This window comes from Streptopelia decaocto, assembly GCF_964273445.1.
Source record: "Streptopelia decaocto genome assembly, chromosome: 3".
Taxonomy (NCBI): Eukaryota; Metazoa; Chordata; class Aves; order Columbiformes; family Columbidae; genus Streptopelia; species Streptopelia decaocto.
Window position 1 is genome coordinate 47,268,236 of NC_138656.1, and position 21,729 is coordinate 47,289,964.

The 21,729-nt window shown below is 37.4% G+C and overlaps 1 protein-coding gene across 3 annotated transcripts in view; it reads right to left on the minus strand.

Moving 5' to 3' along the window:
* Nucleotides 1–16,130, minus strand: part of CEP43 (centrosomal protein 43) — a 35,792-nt gene extending 19,662 nt beyond the window's left edge. Inside the window, exons 1-6 of one of the 3 annotated variants that reach the window (XR_014183520.1) lie at nucleotides 16,017–16,123; nucleotides 7,889–7,942; nucleotides 5,919–5,973; nucleotides 5,188–5,276; nucleotides 3,228–3,362; nucleotides 2,346–2,429 (exon numbers count right to left, since the gene is read on the minus strand). Coding sequence is in view for 2 of the 3 variants with exons in the window: in XM_082047475.1 (XP_081903601.1) it covers nucleotides 2,346–2,429; nucleotides 3,228–3,362; nucleotides 5,188–5,276; nucleotides 5,919–5,973; nucleotides 7,889–7,942; nucleotides 16,017–16,106 (507 nt within the window). In the remaining variant the exon portion in view is untranslated. Of the gene's footprint in view, nucleotides 1–2,345; nucleotides 2,430–3,227; nucleotides 3,363–5,187; nucleotides 5,277–5,918; nucleotides 5,974–7,888; nucleotides 7,943–16,016 lie in introns of all 3 variants that reach the window. The other 2 variants (XM_082047475.1, XM_082047474.1) reach the window with 2 other exon arrangements.
* Nucleotides 16,131–21,729: the final 5,599 nt, after the last annotated feature.

Here is a 21,729-nt window from a genome sequence, read left to right on the forward strand (position 1 = left end):
CAAAACTCTCCTTAAAAATAAAACAAAACCAAACAAACAAAAAACAAGCAAGCAGAAAACATGGTTCAGTGAATGATCTTTTACCACACTTCCAATACTTCTTACTCAGAATTAAATACTCCCATCTGGTAGTTTCTCTGAAACTTAGACCTTAAAATCACTTTCTTATATCCATATACTTATTGGGCATTAAGTCTATACACATTAAAAAAATGCCACTATTAACTGCACCAGTCAAAATCACTATTATTAAGCTAAAGTCAGTCAATAAGAGGAGCTTTGCATCTATGGACTAGTATATCTAAAAACAGTTGACGGCAGCCTGAAAAATAATTCTGAACGTCTGAACACAGAGAAGAATACAATGACGGGAACACAGTATCACTTCTGGAAAACAGCACTAATGTTTGGAAATCATTTTGACATTGTTTATTTTTATCTTCTGCCCAGCTTGGACAGCACTATTTGAGCTGGGTACAGGAATTCCTGTTTTGTACAGGCCCAAACAACTGTTATAAAAGGACTAAGACTGTTATTTATCCTTGTTATAACCTTAAACAACAGAAATGACTGTCACTGCTTTACTATATGGCCTCTATAGCTGAGTTTCCAGGCATGACTTAACACTCATTCTTATCAATCTAGTTTCCTAATGAAACAAGTCTTAAGCACTTCTCTGTGCTTATGTCTCTGCCTTCCTTTAACTAAGGTACTTCAGACTCGCTGGCCAAGTTCAACCACTACAAAAAGGGTAAAAGTTTAAATAAACAAACAAAACACAAAAAAACCCACACTTGCATAACTGGATTGCAAAAAGCTCTGTCAAGAACAGACTTCAAGGAATAAGATTCATAACAGAGATTAGACCAGCATTGAGACATGTGCATGCATATCCAGGAAAAAAAAAAAAAAGTATGAAAGCTGGTTCAATTTAAAAGCTACTAGAACTACTTTTTTCTTCCTCTAGACAAGTATTATTTTCCTGAGGAAAAGCCATGTAACAAACATTTAGTTCTTCTCTTTCTGACCTACTTATTTAAAATAAACTAACTTAAAACTCAAGATGAAAGGTAGTATATGCAAGGAAGAATGGAATATTTATGACTTCTAACTCATCATCAGTAGTTGTTCTTAGCTAATATAGAACCACTCTATGACAAAAGCAGGGGGTCAGGTATGAAGCAACAGTATTAGTAACAGTGATATTTAATCAGCATTCTGATCTTTTTAGTGTATTTGTTTTGTTTTAAAATCTGGTACCAAGCAAGAACTATCCTCTCCTAAAGCAGGTCTGAAATTATTAGACTTTCTATTCAAAGATCAGTTACAGAAATATTAGCTTTTAAGATACCATCAACAAGCACAGCAATTAATAAATTAACTTAATCTTGAAATGAAGCTTGCTTTCCAAATAGTACAGTTTTCTGGTTTTGCAATGGCAAAAAACTGAAGAATGAGAAGAAAATTAAGCAGATCCAAGCTGAGCTGTCATTTTATTTTCTTTTATCCTTACCACTTCTTCTCCCAAATGAATACATTAACAACAAAACCCATGCAATGTTATATTTCTCAACTTTCATTAGTGAGTTGGAAAGCTTTTAAGTTATTTCCAATAATCCTGAAAAAAAGCTGTTTTAACTTTGTGATCAGATTATATCAATAATTTGAACAAACTTTAGTATTTGAATCAAAGTTGTTTTGCTTTGGTGCTTCTGTTCTTTTTTTAATTTTGTTTTGGGTTTTTTTTGGTTTTGTTTCAAGGGGTATTTTGTTTAGGGGGAGGAATAGGTTTTTGTTGATTTTTGTGTGTTGTGGTGCTTTTTATTGTTTGTTTGGGGCTTTCGTTGTTTTTTTGTTTGTTTTTAATGGGTGCAGTGAGTAGCTGGTTTCTTCTGGAAGAGAGGCTCAAGTGATTATGCCCATTTCTGTGCCCTACACTTCTCCATAATTCTCAACCTGTTGATCAGATTGAGATCCTCTGGTCAAATGTAAAGGAGTTTTAAGAGGCCTGGAAGATGTTACTTAATACAGACTTTATGCTAACAGGAAGCAACAGTGAAAAGAAAGCCACAGGCCCCAACAAATTGACAGTTGTATCCTAACAACTTCTCAGTGCAAGCAGTAATCAGCCAGATGCCTGATAAACAGTCAGGTTATAACAACTCCAACCTGTCCATGTCTCACAGAGACTGTGTGTGCATTGTCACCTACCCAGTCAGAAATGTACTTTGCAGATCATTTAAATCAATGCAATCGTATCCACAGTTTCGTAGGACTTCTCTCTTTCACTTGTCTTGTTTCATGTATGTTATGTAGCATTTTCATTATATATAAAAAAATCCTACCTTATTTGGTATAGGGTGCGTACTTGATCTTCCATCAGATGATTTTGACGTGGGACACAGGCTGTCACTTAAAACCGGAGCCACCTAAGAAGTTTCATATAAACACTTATTAAAAATACATTGACTTGTGTCATAATACCATTCAACAACAAGGCTATTGTCCTCACTCACACAGTAGGCAAACTGTGACACCATAATGCTATTTTAGGAAGTCTATGACAACTACTTCTGAATTTAAGCTTTCTTTGGGGTACCAAATGCATGTTGGGTGCATAGAATTTTCTTTCAAGCCACAATCATGACAGAGACTAATCAAATGCTACTGGCCAGATTTCATTCATATAATTAACAACTATATTATATATTCCATTAAAATATTACTGTCATGACCTTCAGGTAATTCAATACTTCCATATATTTAGTTTTAAATGCATATGCTTTCATAAAAGCTTTCAAGCTCTTAACACAACCAATTCTAGGCTTTTCAGGTAATATTAAACTTAGAATCACACTAAAGAAAAGAGGTACAGCCAAAAGTGTTATCAAACTGCACTAGAAATCAGAAAATAAGAAACAGTGTTTTGTTGTTTTGTGTCATTTGTCTGAGTTCACTCTGTGTTACTATGTTGTAGCAGAATATTATTAAAGAGTACTACGGTAACATTAGAAGTAATAGAATAGTCACAATCTTTACCTTTCAGCATTGTTTTCCGCTAAGTTATGTCGAATGCATTTCCTATTATACTAACTATAGTAAAGACTTGAAACAGTGTAATACTACAACCACAGCCGAGTATTCTTAACTCCAGTTTAATTTTAATTATTGAAACAAAAAAGAAAAAAGAATTATGAAGAAAGAAACTACATGTTAACACTACTTACTTCTCCACTGCCTGAAATCTTTTTCTGCTGACATTTTTTAACAACTTCCAACAGAAGGGGACCACCCACAGTACCTTCTGCTTCTGTAATTCCCAAATCTCGGGCTAAGTTTTCTCGGCCATCAAGGCCATTTAGCTGGGGAAGGGAGGGAAGAAAAAAAAAAAAAAAAGAAAATCACAAGATAGAAATAACTGTCAGAAAACATATTTTGTAATGTAACTACTAATGATTTTTAGTCAAAATATTGCTATTTAATAAGACTAAACAGTGATTATTTAAGACTTCCTGTTGCATGCAGACTACAGTAATGATAACCAGTTGCATCATTTACTTCTCATCTGTACCTGAACTTATCAGACCAACCAAAGTAGTTTTAAATATGCAAATATTCATCACGAGCATGCTTCAGGATTTAAGGATTTACATGGGCCAGTTACTTTAGCCTATCACATTTAAAAGTGGATCTGAGGACACCTAGCCAGTGGTTCCAGCAAATTCATAAATGAAGGAGAATCTCCATTCCTCTGCACATGGAAGCATACCAACATAGGTCACCACTCAGTTTCACTTCAAAAAACCCCATGCATTTGGACATAAACAGCGATGAAAGTGATTCGATATCAGTCAAAAAAAAAAAAAAAAGAAAGAAAGAAAAAGACACTTTTAAAACCTGAACTTTACATTATAGCAAAAACAGAATGCTGCAGCAAACCCAGGTTAGTTGGCATAATCTCAAAATGGCAATACTGCAAAGAGTTAATCTTGAAGCCTTATGATTTAGAGGCACTTCAATATCAAACCACTGGTCAAGCAAATACTGAAGCAAGCCACCATGAGTCAAACACACTGAAACATGGAGGATAAAGAGACAATGCAACAGACTGCTTAGAGACAGGGGCTAGAGGAAGACAAAGTAAAAATCTTTTAGCACTATACACAGTAGTCTTGGCAAAGTTGCTTAACTTTGACCAAACTTCATATATGCACTGCAATAGGTGAAAAAGACACTTCTGGAAAAAGGAAGGGGACATTTCAAAGTGCATAAGATGCTTTACAATGCAAATGAAGCTCCCAAGAGTGAGTGGCAACATAACAGAAAGCATGACTGTTTCTATTTGGTAGCATGAACATGAATCTTTGTATAGACGTGTCCTAGTGCAGTAAAGGTAGCTAAGGCTATTTGGCAAAGGACAAGGGTGTATGAGACTTTCTTTGATTAAGTCCCTAAACAGAAACACAAACTTCTGAGGAACAGAAGATAATTAATTAACAAAGTTGGATTTTTAGTAAATTAACTATTTAAAATGAAATTGAGAAAAATGAGTATTTGAGGTGTAAAGATAAATTCTTCAGTTAAATTGAACTGTTTCAACCCCAAATTTATTGTTAAAACCTTTGTATCATAAAAAAACAGAGGGACAAACATGATGAAAAACCCTGACCCAATATCAAAAGCCTAAAATCAATCAGTTGGGTTACATGATCATCATAGGTCCCTTCCAACTGAATTATTCAATCACTTTTTGTCATGTGCATTTCCATGAAGTCCTTTGTTTCACTGAAATTTTTTTCTGAGTAGATTATTGATGTTATTTTAATTTTCATGTAACAATACTAACTTAATATCATTACATAGTAAAACTACTGGCAAAAAAATGTTGCAGGAATATTCTGTTGCATATACTATTACGTGATTTCACAAAAATTATTAATTTGTTAATTAAGAATTAACACATTATCAAGTATTGACTTTTCATAAAGGGAATTCTCACTTGTATTAACACACTTTCCTAGAGTAAGCGTCTTTATGGCAATAAGTACCTTTTACAGACTAAATACTTAAAAATACATAGAATAAACACAAGCCAATGGCTTAAACAAATCTACGATAGCTTCTGTATTCATTGCCATGCACACCAATCAAACAGCATAGCATACAAATAAAACCAGTATATCTTACTGTGCTTGATTCAGGCTGAAAAACAGCCAGTGTAAAATCAAGATTGAAAAAACGCAGAAATTCTGCAACAAGACCTGCTACCAAGCGACCTAAAAAGGAAATAAGAAGATTAAAAATATACCACCCAGAAATAATTCTTACTTCAAAGATTTAACATTAACATGGTTTCAGTATGAACATCTACATTGATTCAACACTCCTACAAACATAATTTGAACATTCAACAAATTACCACCCACATAGCTAACCTGTATACCAATTCTCTAATTCCTAACTCAGCCATCATTTCAAAATTATTTAAGTCAGCAATATTGCAGGAGCATAAATAGATACTGCTTGCCAAATTCAGGTGCAATAATATTTTTTAAACTATTCAGCTGTTTTAAAGACATCATTTTGGCATTTCTCCTATGTGTGCATTCACTACTGCACCACGACAGTAAGTTTTCACTGGTTACTGTTTTTATTGGTCTAGAATGGCTCTGAGTTAGCATAATCATAACTCAAGATGAAATACTCATTTAAAAGCATTAGCCACCTCAGTTAAAAACACAACTTCAGCAAAATTAACTTCAAAAATTATAGATTGACTTCTACTCTGAATGAATATTAATTATGACATTTAACAGGAACATGTCATGAAGATTGCACTGTTATTAAAAGATGCAAAGATTTAATCCTTTGTTCCCTATTTTTATTACTTTGAGAGGTATACTAAACAAAGAACTTACCATCTTTTGTACCCAAAAAACTTTTCAAGCTTTCATTTACCAGAGGTGTTTTGTTCTGTCAAAAAAGCAAAAACCAAGCAGTAATTAATATCATCCTCATACTCACAAGAAACTGAAAAGCACAGCAATTTGGTGTTTTGGTGTGCACTGTTCCACAGTGATGCATGGCACATGTCATTCACTTCTTTAAAAAAAAAAAAAAAAAAAAAAAATCTACCTTCATATTAATTCTACTACCTACCAGCAAAACCTGCAGAGCCATTTACTTAAGCAAATTAAAATTCTGTCAGTATTTCTACTATAAAAAAAGCTAGAGTATTTTCACAAAAATTATTAATAGCATGCTGATTTTTATTTACTTAATGATTGAAAAGGTGAATTAAGCAGTTACCTTTCCAAATTGCTCTTCTAATATAGTGCCAAGTTTGTTTAAGGAAATTCAGTCCCATGTTTTAAAAAACGGGAATTTATAAATGATCTAGAAAGAGCGTGGACCATGCTCATTGGTGGTTCACAAATCAATACTAATCTTCTATTAATTAAAAGACCTTCAAAGATATTATGAAAACGTTTTTTCTCCCTTGTTAGATTTGCTCTCCTCAACTTTGCTTTTTAAGCAGAGATAAGTCAATGTACTATATTTGGGTTTGCCAATATTGTTCAGGGATTTTTCAAAACAAATTCTAAATGCCATTCCTATCATATCAAAATATCCTGGGTAAAAACCTAACTCAAATAAAAGGTAATAGGTATTTATCATTATAGTAGTAAATGCTAACACACAGAAGAAAGCTGTGTGAAAAATAAATATATCTTGCTTAATACTTAGGAAGTCAGAGTACTGATAATACATTTTCAGTGTCTCTAGAATGTAAAATTAAAATACTGTGATATATTTAAGCCTTTTGAAAAAATAGTGAGCAGAGATCACCTGCAGCAAATCTCTCTTCAGCCCTATTACTTTCCAGATAGTCTGAGAGGTTGGTCTCTAGGTAATCTATAATATGCTGAAGCTTCCCCTAACACATGGCATTGTTCTGTTATATCACTCTTCCATTATATCTTTTCAGTAATCTTATGTTAGATTATGAATATGGAATATAGAATCTCACACCATAGAATAACTACTTCCCCTCCTTACTGAAGTCACAATAATGTCTGTTTCAGCTCTGCAATTTTCCAGTAAGAGCACAACCATCTAACAAATAGAGGAATAGGACAGTTTTCCATTCCTCTTTAGAAACAGAGCCTGGACATACAGCATTCTCTCCTTTCTAGTTCTAAAGAATGGAGAGACAAAGGCAACAAGGCAATGTCAGCAGTAGAAGGGGGTCAAAAACTAGTCTCTGTATACCACCCCAGTACTGTTACTTAAATCAAGTTAGTATCACATATCTTTAATATTATTATATTCTCAAGTATCAGTACATAGTCCATCTCTTAACACAATTCTTCCTTAAAAGTAAGCAAATTATCCTGAAGTAAGCCCACAATATCCTCATGAGAAATACCAAAACCATTAGTATACTTGGAAAGTTGCTGCATTATTTTTTTTTTAACAAGTGTATTGTGAAAGCAAAGACCTGCTAGAATATTTTACATTTCAAAAGATATTATGCCAATTCAATAAAATCTTGATCAGTCAACTAGATTTTTTAAAAAGTATTCAATGGAAAAGATATTTTGTTATTCTGATCAATTGGACAAAAGCAATATAAAACCAGCAGAGACAGTTAGTTAAAGCTACAGTTTCAAAAGGCTATGTAACAATTCCTATTTCTAAACATCAGAAAGCACCCTGATGGTCCTGTTTTGTGTTCTTTAAGCATGACACTCTTATGCAGCAGTACATAATTTTCTCTTGTTACATTTCACAAATATAAACTCTTAAAATCATTATATAAAATTCTACACAAAGAACTATCAGGATGCTGGGGTTTTTTTTAATTTACTTTAAAATGTTTTCTTACCTCTACTTTCTCTTGTTCTTCTAATGCCAGAAAAACAGCAGCTCGCAACTCTGCCTGCCAAACAAAAAAGAACAAAACAAAGAGCATTTCTACAAGCACAGTTTTCCCTATGCAAATAGCCAGCAAGTAGCTTAGTAGCTATTTGTTTCTCCTCAAGCAACTTGACACTGATCGTAATCTTACATCAATGCAACTAAGATATTTAAAATTACAGGCAATGTGACTTGAGGCCGAGAAATAAGAGTTTTAGTCTGAGAACAAGCTAGAGGAAGGGTGTTCAGCAAGAGGGGGTGCATTTGATACAAGACTTACTACATTATTTCTTTGTACACAAAAATATTCCAAATTACCTACATTAGCTCTTATTAGTTTCTTCTGAGTTAAAAATCCAGCCCCTTAGGGCAGCTTTGAAACACCTACCCTTCACATACAATTTGCTCAGGAAACATGAATAGGTTGTGATAATATATTTTTAAACTTAATGTTAAGATAATTAAATTCCTATGATTCCTTGTCAGATCACACTCAAAGAAACTGAATTTCTACAGGAAGAGAGCATAATTCCAGTAGCTCAAATATTCCTGAGGTGAGGCTTTACCTAATCAACTTCAAATATCTTAATATCAAGGATCAAAATGCTTTTAAAGACTATCTTGAATATTTAAGCTTAAGCCTCACCTAACCATTTTAAAGCTTTTTTTTTAAACCCTCCAGTTTCTCTGCTTCTTCATTGAACATATCAAAAGGACAACATATATTACATTTGACTAAGTAGTTTCTGAAGTAGCCCATAGATAACATGGCAGTAAAAAACTATAAAAGACAGTGCTACACCATATGCCAGTTTTCTCAAAAGCAAAGAAGAAATCAAGCTTTTAAAGGACTGATTTCCATAAGATTTTCTAAGAATAAGAACAATATGAAAAGTGTCTGGATTCTCTCATGTATATTACAAAAGGTAACTAAACATGTATTTCTCTGTAACTGTTCCTTCCCACGACCAACAAAAAAAATCCTTCATTGGAAAAAAAACAACTTCCTTTTTATGCATAACCCTCTTTGGGCACCTTTTTAAAGGATAGAAAGCAGTGCAAAGAAAGTTTAAAAGATTTCCCATCAAAAGAAGTGCAAAACACTTACCACAATTGTATGCAATGGTCATACTGACATCGCAGTTAGATTTTTTCAGGTGCTGGGGTACAGCATTTGATCAACAAATCTTCTTATAACTCATTAATTTAAATATTATTATTCTTGCAAAATCAGTTTACATTTAACTTTATGACCAAGAGCTGATAATGTGTTTATTTAGTCTAATGTCCCTATTTTCATATTCACTTCAAATTGATAGAGGGAACTAACTAACTAACACTTTAAGGGTGCCTAGTTGAGACCTTTATATAACCAATTATGTTAAGAAAAAACAGAACCTTGTCAAATGCCAAGATAAGAAGTTTTACAGCACCTAGATGTAAACTTAAGGCACCTAGCTGTAAACTTGAGAAGACGAGATAATGAAGATCTACAGCAAAAGCAGGGAACCAGTCTGGTTTCAATTGACTTGGCAGCTTGGATTCTGGTCAATTCAACATAATGAGCCAAAGGTAAAAAGTTCACTGTGACGAAGCTGAAGAAGCCTTCATCTAAAGACCCCCAAAGACCCCTCCTCAAGAACACCAGCTGGCACTGCGCAGGCATAACAGGGAGGGGTCAAGGAGGAGACTATGGAAATTATTACCTAGGACTCATGTAAATAAGAAGCGGGGAAAGTTTATGAATATATATATAGGCATTCCTGGGGCCATTATGAATATGTAACACCTTACTGTATTTAAACACACCTCATATTGTTAGAAGTTGCGCATGAATGGTGGAATGATCCCCCTTGCACCCAAAGTCGAAATAAACATATCTGCTTTATAACCTTGTGAGTTGTAAAGTTTTATGACCTTATAGGTTGTAAAGTTGTTTCTGCACGTCAAAATAACGGCAAGCCTGCTTTGTGTCCTGGTTTTGTTAAAAACAAGTTTCTCTTTCAGTGAATTTGCCTGTCAGCTAAAGCCTTCATATTAGCTACGTTTTCCTGGAGAACCAGATGCATGTTTTCATAAACATAGCAATGGAATGCAAAGTTATTGATAAGCATGGATGCACCTCTTGCAAGAGGGGCAATGAGAAACAGGTGACCAAGAAACTGACCAACAGAGCATAACATCCCATTCACGTGAATACTTCATATAAAAGAGGGAGGTCACGAGGATCGTGCCCCTTTCCCTTTTGCTTATGGCGAACATTAGGAGAGGACCTTGCTAGTCATCCCTGTGAACTGAGGCCTAGTGACAGACTGAATCCAGCTCCGGTTGGCTGCAGAGTCCAATCCAGGACTTCAGGTGCCGGCTCTGCAGTTGCTGAGACTTTCAAGATTGGTTTTGTATGTTTTGTATGATTTTTCTCTATTCTTATTAGTAGCATTAGTAAAACATTTTTAATTTTTCCAACTCTCTTCTCTCTCTCTCTCCTTCTTTCCCTCCTGATCACCTGTTCTTAGTGGGAAGGGGGGACAGGGAGGGGCTAAGGGATGAAGGAAGGGAAGACGGGGTTAACAATGCATCTGCCACAGTTTTATTGTCACCCCGCAATCAAACCCTCAACACCTTGCTTTCCACTGAAGCCACAGAAACCAAGTATACTTACCTAAGAACAATAACAAAGCATTTGTGAAACGGACTGGCTACTACAACTGTTCAAAACAAGATACCAGCCACTACATGTGGGTAGGGGTAAACTCCCTTAAGGGTCTTGATCATAAGATTGAAGAACAAAGTAATTGCCATTACATCAGCTGATCCAGAATCCGACCTGTTTGAGATTTTGGAACAATATCACAGCTGTCACTCCTTTTCACATAACTGTGATTGTTTGCCTGGTCCACTCCTCTAGGTCCAACTCAGTGGCTCTTAAATACAAACTGAGGTGCTTTTCTAACTCATCTATTTAATGACACACTGCCAATTTTTCCAAGATGTTGCTATTCCCCATTCATAGCAGGTTCACCTTCTATTTCCGTTAGTGCCCAATTAATATCCTTAAGGTCAGGACCTCATCACTACAAGATAATGCCCGTGGTATTTACTGCATGTCCCTTTGCCTACCTGCATCATCCAACTACCACCCTACAGCCTCTCCGCAGATGAACAACCCTCCAATTGGTCTTTCTGTGAGCATCGCTGTAAGTTTGAAGATAAACACTTCTGTGCTATCTCCATAAGGAAGGTTTACACCATTCCAGCACCCTGACCTTCATCCTTTGAGGTCAGATCATAGCAAGATATTCTCTAAATATCATCTCAATGAATTTAGACACAGAATCATGCACCTGAACCTGCATGAGATTAAAGCAGTAATTCTCAGATTCATAAGAAAGTAAAAAGCAACAATAACAAAGCTGAGGGCAAAGGAAAAATCACCCCAATACAAGCATACGAATCATAGTAGACAGTGGGATGGAAAATGCCATACAGGTTTTTCAGGACCTGAGACAAGTCACAGAGGATTTTAAATCCAGAGACAGAGACCACCATCACCAGGTAGGTCACAGAATCTTGTAAAGATTAATCCATTTACACAGTGTTGTTCTTCCCCCCTCCTTTGTCTTCGCCGTAGTACCCTTTAGCACCAGCCCAACCTGTGTTCTATACATGGTTACAAAACTGCTCCTGTCATTCATTTCCCTATTCCAACACACTGTCATTCTGCTAGGAGTTTTCAACCTGCATATGTAAAATTTTGTGGCACATGGGCACCTTTCCTGCACAACTTCCAGCATTTCCACTTCCTAACTCCAAGTGACTGCCATATAGCTTGGTAGATACAGAGCAAGACTAGCATAGCATTAAGCAGTCTAACCACTGGCAATCATCTCTGGCTAAACCCTGTGTGCATCAGGCTAACAGCCTGTACCGGTCTATATGCATTACAGATCCAAAGCTGGTGGAAAACCACAAAAAAGCAGCCTCACTACCAACATCACTCCCCCCACCACTCTCCATCTGTCAAGTTTGTGAGGTTCTCATTAAAGTGGGACCAGTAGTTTGTATAACCACTTTTTGTTCACTTCAGTGGAAAACTCTTCAACTTAGCATCCTTAACAGGCCAAGAAAGTTACATTTGGTGGTAATGCAATTGACATGATGAAGAACACTGGAAAAAACAAAAGAAAAAAAAAAAAAAAGAAGAATCCATACCACAAAGGAAGTAGAAAACACCTAAACCTCATAAGCTCTAAATAACTGCAGCTACATTTATCATGTGCTTATTCTGCCTGCCACAAGCAGTTCTCACTCTCACATTCCTAAAGGTAGGACACATCTACACCATTAAGAGGACCATACCAACATTTAAGTGCTGAACTTCGGTTAGTCTGAAACTATTATAAATGGTTATATTTTACTTAATTTCAAAACAATAAATAGATGTTACATTAAAGAAACTATTTCCCATGATTCCAAATTAGTTCACTTTCTGAGATGAACTGCTAAAAAATAAAAACAAAAAAACAAACTAAAATCCACAACATCCAGAAAACAGATTACACTGTAGTGTGCTGCATGTTCATCACAACAGTTAATAATTCAAAGACATTTAAAAGTAATGTTCATTATAATATACTGAATGAAGATAAAAAAGCAAACAGGACACTTTTAATTGACCCACACATATGCGGTTAACAAAAAGTATTTTTATTTTATCTAACAATACATTATTTGCCAATACATCTGCTGTCTAGCTTTGAACCAAATTAGCAAGAAATTAGCAAGAACAGTATCAGCTGGCCAAAAGCACTACTAGTCATATGTTATTAGTGATGCTAGCCTCCCTCATATTTGTAGCAACAGCAAGTTCCAGAGAAGATTCAAAATTCAGGTGGCATAAATTTATTTTTCCAGAAAGAAAGAGATTAAAAGATAGAAATCAAAACAAGATAACAAAGTAACACAGTAATAAGCATAATGGCTCTTCTTGCTCAGATGATGACAGCCTCCCTAGGAGAAAGATCACATTCTTTTCAAAACAGAAGAACTACTCTATTTTTACAGAATGTATCACACAGTATCAGTGATAATTTTCAATGAAGTACAAATATCCACAGTTACATTCTTTATGTCTACAGAATTCATCAGGAAGCAGTCTTATTCAGTTTAATTCCAATGGTTAACAAATTATATATACATACACACACTGCAGCTTAAAGACAGGAAATTTTCAACTGCAAGGGGCAAATATATTTACACATCTTCCAGTTTTCACAGACTTCATTAAACACTCCAGTGTTCAAAGTCTAAGGTAAATAGAAAAATCATGAACAGAATTTTTAAATGTCATACAAGTAATATTTTTTCAGCTCAGCAACTTGCATCAACACAAACACATCCAAGAAATTAATTTGGAAATAAGAATAAGAAAATAAACCACATCCCATTATAAAATCATGTAGTACTAGAGACCACCGGTGTCACCATAGATTTCTTTCTAAAAATTACTCAGTCATTATGTTATAAAACGTACAAGCTGACAGCCTGATACATTCTAGCCACTGAAATAATTCCACTTGAATTCTAATCCTTCCAGAGCTGTCTTCACCTGTAGTGCTTCATAACAACTCAGCTATACATTGATCATATAATTTTCTTTAATGTATCTACTTCAGTTAAACTCAAATACCTTTTATAGCTAGCTTTCTAGCCTCATCCATCTTGAAAAAAATGGTCAGTACTCATTTTGAAGTATAAAATCAAACAACTGTTTTGATAATATGTAATTGTTTTTTCAGGTCTACCACATAATAAAAAATACTGACACACAACAGATGAAGAAACACTATTGATCACAACTATAATTAATTTATTTTAATGACAGGATGATGGCAGTTGTTTTTTTAATGCAAGGTGTAATCTAAGTTAAATCAAAAGCCAACAGTTCAAGAAAACTGGTTCGACCTTAATTCTTCTGGAAGACAAAGAGTTATTTGTCAGGTACCACTACAACAAATTCTCTAAGTCATTAATGCTGTTAATTAACTGACAGCCAGCAAAGTTGTGTGCCAATTAAGGTTTATGGCTAAGAAAAAAAAAAAAAAGCCACCAAAAATTCCTGTGCAGACTTAACCATAAGCATACTAGTTATTAACTGGTATCTCCTAGTACTAAAGAGAGACATAACCAAACAACTAGGATGCAGTTTGTACTCCTGCAAGTTATTTGCTACTTTGCCTTACTGATACTTCATACCATATTCATTACTACACACTTTTACCATTATAGAACAGCAAAAATGACAAATACATTTACATAAAACTCAACAAACTGGCAACCATAGTACAAAAACTTGCATACTACACAAAAACAGGAATTCAGAAACTACAGCTCGCATGCTCAATATGACCCAATTGGCTTGTGATGTTCTAATTATAATTTTATTATCACCACACTTCTCTCGGTTAACACTACATGGGAGATTAACAGGTGGTCCAAAAGGCCTATTTCACACTTATCTCCCTACTCATGTTACAGCTACAAGAGCTAGAATCTTCATTGACTTCTGGAATTTAACAAAAGGATCATACACTTGAAATGTCACAACAACACATTTTTAATAATACTGCTTTGTTGAAAAGTATGACAACTAGCCCAAAATTCAGTGGACTTCATAGTACACACACAAAGATGCTCTCACATCCATTAACCACCTCAGTTGTTGAACTGCACCTGAAATATGAGCAATGATCATTCACCTCTTGAATACTTAAAACAGAATACTGTGGATAAATGTCACCATCCTTGATCTGAAATCCAAACTTCATTTCTCCTATAGCTTAGAAGGGAACCCAGCAGTTCTTACATTTCCATATCTGTATAGCTCTCTACAATAGACAAAAGTTATTCCTAGAAGCTTCTAACTTGAACAAGAATCCACGGAACAAATTTTTATATTCTTTCTGACATGAGCTCACCCTACATCACAGGCTTAGAAGTAGTGAAATCCCCACTACAACACTATCTTGCCCAAATTTTCTTAATGTAGCATAGAATCACAGAATCATTTCAGTTTGAAAAGACCCTTAGGATCATCGAGTCCAACCATAACCTAACTCAACTCTAGCACTAAATCATGTCCACAAGAACCTCTTCTAAACACCTTTTAAACACCTCCAGAGATGGTGACTGCACCACTTCCCTGGGCAGCCTGTTTCATTGCCTGACAACCCTTTCTGTGAAGAATTTTTTCTAATATCCAATCTAAACCTTCCCTGGCGCAAGTTGAGGCCATTTCCTCTTGTGCTATCACTTGCTAGTTGGGAAAAGAGACCAACCCCCTCCATGCTACAACATCCTTTTAGGTAGTTGTAGTCAGCAATAATTAGCATGTAGATAGCATGATTTGTTCCCTCTAAGGAGGCAGTATCTCCAGGGTTCCCAGGTTTAGCAAACCTCCAAAACAGCTCAAGCAACCCGTGTTCAAAAAGAACGTTTAAACAGAGATCCTCAAGGACATCTGCTTGAATTTTTCAATAGGTGCTTTTTTGTACGGGATAGAAACTCTGCCCACCCTATCTCACACCACGAGGTGGCTGAATGTCTCCAACAGGTTTGGCGGCAGCAAGAGAAATCTTGCGGCCACACGGTATCTACGGCGGGCGAAACCGCACAGCCGGGCGCCGAGCTCCCTGTGGCGGCCCGGAGCTGCCCATCCGCTTCCCGCCTGGGCGGCCTTGCCAGTCCCGCGGCCGCCGGGCAGCCCGCGGGGGGCGGTCAGGCCTCGGGCCCTTGGCTCCACCTCAAACACGCACCGGCTCTACCGAGCAAGGCAGGCGCCGGACCCGGCACCTCGCCGAGCCCCAGGCCGAGCAGCCGGGAAGCACCACAGGGAAGGCAGGCGCCACCGCCAGGCCGCGACGCCGAGAGAGGGCCCCAACCGGGAACCCTGGCTGGAAACAGCAGAGAGAGAGGACGAAGCCCGGAAAGTCTCAGCCCGCCCTCCCCGCCCCGGGTTCGGCGGGGCCGTTAACCGCCGCCAACCGGCGCTCCCCCCATCCTCGTGTGCGCGGACGAGAGGCTCTCCTTCCCCTCACCTTAATCTTATTAAGCACCCCGCTGCTCTCCAGCGTCTGCACCAGCAGGTCCCGCAGTTCTGTGTCCTCCTCCGTCGCCGCGGCCGCCATCTTGTTTCTCCCTGACAACCGCCCAAACTGCGCTAGCGGTAGGATGAAGCCGGCAGATTCGCCTCAGCCACAGGGAGAGGCATCAGCCCAACACCAGACCCGACCAAAGGAGGCGCGATAGACCGGCAGCGACTCTCGGTAGCGAACCCAAAGAGGACGCAGCGAGTCCGCGGCCGCCGGGCGCATTTGCCCTCTGCGGCGCCTCGAAAGTGCTGCAGCAAACCGACAGCACGGGCGCTGTAAGTAGAGGGCGGGAAATTTAAAGCGGTGTTGGTGTTAATGGCTGAACGGCACGGCCGTTCGCCCCCATAAGATGCTCCTCAGCCCCTTCGTTCTTTATTTCTCTCTCCTCCCCGCTTAGTGCTTCCATCGTCCATACCTAGTGGCCACAGCTGCTCTTTATTGCCGCTCTTTTGCCCTAAAGTGTGAGGGCAGAAGCACTGAAATGGGTTTAAGGAGCAAACAACCTCCTCTCCGGGGCTGAGCTCGCTCCGGCAGCGAGGAAAACGCAGCCCTGGTCCCTGAGGGGGAGCAAGCCGGTATCCAAGAGTATTAAGGGGGCTTCAAGAGTCCTTGGTTTATAATAAGCATGTTTGTTACGCTAAAAGTGTTGAACAGTGTCATAGGTGTGTGAGGCTCCAACATTATTGTGCCTTAGAAAAAAGAAAAAAATAATATATAGCTTTGTAAGTTATAATACTTAATTTGCAAGCCTACGTGTTCCTTTCCGGCCTTTTTTTTTTTTTTTCCCACACTGAACTTTCTATGACTTTTCTTGAAGACAATTCACGTGATAAAGAATATCAGAAGCTACGAATATTCAAAGTGAGCAAGGAAGTCTGTCTCTTGGATGGGGTGAGACGTTGCTGGACCTTCATTCTCAAAAACGCACAGTAGGTGGCACTAATTCTTCAATGATGCCCGCACGACCATATGTCAACCCTGGGAAGGCAGGTGACATTCCTACCGCTCTTTTATGCCGAACCCACTGAAGATACTGCTGGATGGCTGAGCCTGTTTCTCTACCTGCCCAAAAAATACAGCACTGTATTTTGAAGTCCTGGAGTTTAGAAACGTTAGCAGTCTTTCACTTCAATACAAAATTGTGTTAAAATAAACCCACAACACTGGACTTCTTAAACAAGATCAATAGTTTCCATCTTATTTTTCAGAACCCTATCAGAAACAAATCATAAATGCAGAAACATAATGTCTGGTATTACAGTTACCATTTTTATTTGTCCACCAAATCTCCAAACTTAATGGAAAGATCTAGAAGGCACTCAGGCTTGCAACAAGATCATTAATAACTAGGCTTCAATCTTGGTATTCAAGTACAATTTTAAAATCTCTGTAAAACACAGTTAACCATTATTTGCAGTAATCATATGAGCTTTCTCTTGTTATTAGGACCAAAAGAACCACCCTATCCCAGGTTACAAGCCTCTATGTGCTATCACATGTCTGACAAAAGGAATAATGAAAGTTTCTTTGTTTTGCTGAAGCCTGATGGCACTTACCTTGATACAGGGAGTCTTAAGTGATCAAAGGGATCGGTACTCTTAAGAGTCTAAGCTGGTAAATAAGTTTTAGGCTAAGAAGGGGAAGGGAAGAACAAAGACCGGAAAATAAACAGCAAAATAAAGGTGATATTCTTCTATCAGTCATACAAGCCTTGAAAAGGGGATGGCATAAGAGAGCTCTCCTACACGAATAGATTGGGGTCCTGTTGTAGTAACCAAAAATGGTCATTTTTTTGTCAGTCGCCCAGAGGAAATGCATTTTGTGCCAGCTCTACAGTTGATAGACACTATTTTCCCCTCCAAGCTCAGTGGCACAAGGACCTAGACCCAAAGGTCTGTTTGATTACTTACACACATTCAGCAGTTTTGGGAAGTTTTTACTGGAACCTCATAGATTATTTTCTCTCCCAAACTGCCACATATCTCTTCATGGTGTCATGGGAAACCCTGCTGCTCTTCCTGCTTGTCCAGGTCTAAATTATCACCAGGTTAGCAATTTATAGGTATTTCAAGCTGTGAATAATTGAGATGGAGGGAAATTAGTAGCAAAGTGGATAGATAGATAGATAGATAGATAGATAGATAGATAGATAGATAGATAGATAGATAAATAGTTGGTATCAAAAGTAGCAAAATAATTGGCTGAATAACAGGGTGAGCAATCCTCATATCAGTCCACAAAGCTAAATACCTATTTGCACAATGGTTTTCTCTGGGATTAAATTAAATGAAATGTGTACTTTGCATTCCTTTGAAGAACAATAAAACCCTTCTAAACTTTTAAAACTCAAGTTTTGAACCACTGATACTTTGTGGATGACAAGCTCAGCTTCTGAGCTATATGTTTATTTGAGAGTATTTATTAATTTTGTCAGCTGGTTCAAATCAGGCAGAAAAATGTTGTTTCTTTAATTTGATCTAGCTGGCTTCTTTTCACAGTACAAGTTCATTCACTCCTTTAGTTACCTTCCCAGCTATATCACTGGTACCTTCAGGAAGGCTACTGTCATGGAGCCACAGCAAGGGTGGCATCAATGGGGATTCCTGTGATACCACCATGCATGGGGAGATGGGGGCACAACAGCACCCACTTTCAAATTTTCACAATTCTATATAGTATCCAAAGGCACGGGAAATGTTTGTTTAAGCCAGCAGCCATATTGTGGAATCTGGCATTAGGTCTGTACTTTCTAGTATATATTTGACAGATATAAATCCCCCCACCCCCCTCAAATGTTTTGGAATATACCAGCATTCAAATATGAATGTGACTTAGATATTGGCCTTCTGTGTCACTATCCTGACAAAACCCACTCGTGAAAGTGCTGGATAGAGATTGCAAAGCAAAGGAGAAAAAGAGGAAAAAAAAAGTTAGTAGACTTAGAAGTTAGTTCATCAGTGGAAAAACATTTGTGTTCTTGTAAAATTCATTTCAGCATTTCCGTTAACGTTGGCTTCCTGCTCTCCCATACATGTAGAATATTTCAAATCCACTCTGCAGATAACCCTTTTTGAGTTCTGCAAAATGCCAGGGTATTACTTAGATAAATATTTGTTGCCTAGAGGGCAGCAAATCATTCTAATTGTCCAACTTCCTATCCAGCACACAATGTGCTCTGTCAACCTGTCTCATGTTTGAAGATGTTGCCATTTTGAATGTATGTAATCCCCAAGTCTACCTTTATGGAAATCATAGAAACTCATTGCAAAAGAGAAACCAAAATTATTTTTACTGTTTGTACAGCAATGTAAATGTGACTAACATGTTACCACAGAAAGAAGGAGAAGAATTTTTCATGGGAAACTCAGTACAGCTTTTAAAAGATCCTGTAAAATTAACACTGTACTGTTAAAAAAAAAAAAGCTCTGGTGGCATTGCTGCAAGCTGTTAACACAATTTAAATAACATTTAAGCTTTCAAAATCATGCATGGACCAAGTCTATTGACTTAACATTAGGACACAGGAATATAAATACATTCCAAAATTTTGCTTCTGCTCAGAGTATTGTAAATGACTGCCTTGTCAACATGCAATTAAGAATAAAGTCTATCTAGATTTGTTTGTTCTACTTGTGCAATGAGAATAATTAAAGCAAAACAACGCTTTATGGAGTCAAAACTGGAAAGTCTGTATCTTGACTCTTAAATTGTAATCTGAATGTAAACTGCTGGAAGCTGGATGAATGTATTCTTCTGACGTGTTTCATATAAAATCTTCAAAGAAGATTAATCATGCCAACCTCATTTTTTAGTTTCTTTGTTTATTTTGTTTTCAGGCAACACGTTCCAGCATGTAAACATAAAAACCTAAGATATGACTACATGTTTTCAGAAATTCTTGAGGAAAATATTTTCATGAAAATTTTAAAATAAACTTTTCAAATGTTTTGACATTCCCTCAGTTTTCCACCAAGTTCTAGTCATAGTGTGATCAGTGTTAAGGGGGAGCAATCAGGAGAGAAAAGTCAATATTGAAATAACAGATCATAGCAATTTTAATAAGAAACTCCCCAAATTAGGTCTATTATTTTTCACTACAATGCTTCTCAGATTTAGGAGACCAACCTGTTCTCAGAATTAATTATATAGTTATAAAAAATTCAGTTTAACCCAGCTCATGACTGAGATTTTAGTTCAGGAAAGCACTTCAGTACTTTTTAGTTTATCCCAGTTCAGAAGCGTATTCTAAGCTTGTTGGTATGTGCTCGTGTCCTAGGACTCGAGTGTGTGTAAGTCTGTGGAGAAACATCCCCATAATGCAGGACACAGCCATGGGTGATGTACTGAGTTTCAAACTGGACAGCCAGTCTGTTGACTGGGGAAATGGCTGCAGCAGATCTTATATCTGAGCATGCTGCCACACTTCAGGAAAAGCCAAAGGTCCCAACAGCTTCCATGGCCTCTGAGCAGATATTCACACACACTAATTTCTTCTCCTTTCATTTTGACTTATGTGGTAAATTCTTTCTGCCTTACTCCTAATGAACAGTCTCTTATCTTATGAGCAATTCCACCAAAGTCAGTGGAGGCTACCAGTGGCATAAAGTACAGCTCAAACTGCCCAAACTGTCGGAACATAGAAGAAATACTAAATTCCAGGCAGTAATTTCTAAATGAAGTCTTAGCACCACTTTACATCTTATAAATCTGGATATTTACATATGCTTGCCAACAATCCCCAGTATTCTGCGTTGTATTGAGATGGCCTATCTACCAACTATTGATGAAAGATGAATGTGTTTTTGTTTCCCAAATGATTATTTGAGGAAGCAGTCTTATTATGATTGGTTTTATTTTTCAAACAGGTTGCAACAACAGCTGTTCACATTACTGAAGTAATGAACTTCTTAAGAGTGGAACATTTTCTAATCTGTGCTGCTTTGGCTGAACAGAGGTAATTTTCCATCAAATTGGTTAATTTTCTTGTTGATAGTTAGCATGATCCTCTGTTTTTTTGAATGTAGTTCAAGAATAAGACAGCACCTTGGGACTGAGTTAATGCTTTCTTCCAGAAACTTCCCAGTGTTTGAGACTTAGCATGAAAGAATGTAAGAACTCACTGATGTTGATACTTATCGATAGGGAAGTTAAGGCTGTCCCTCAGTTTCTCATGTTTTGCAAGTAAGCAGGTGTATAATGTGGGGAGAAGCAGATTCAGGACAGCTGACTCAAGCTGGCCAACAGAAGTATTCTATATCATGAAAGTCATGTTCCATATTTAAGCGGGAAGTTGCTGGGAAGGGCCCTCTTTCTTTGATGGCTGCTATCCCTGAGAAGGTCCTGCTCCTGGGGCCTGGTTCCAGTACCTTCCCTGTGCCCAGCTGCTACTCTCCACGCCCTTACTGGACATGCTGTGCTCACAGTGTCTGTTTCTGCCATTCATTACTGGGAGCACATTCTAGTGGCTACATGTTTGCTATGTATCGTTTTTCCTTCACTATTCTTTTATTAAATCTGTTTCTGTTTGAGGCACAAGTCTTTCCTCCTCTTTCCCTTCCCTCCAGAGAAGGAAAGGTGAGTGACCAACTGTTTTGCTGTTTAGCCACCAGCCCATCACTAAAAGGCAACATAATCTTAACGTAAAAGGGTTGAAAACAAT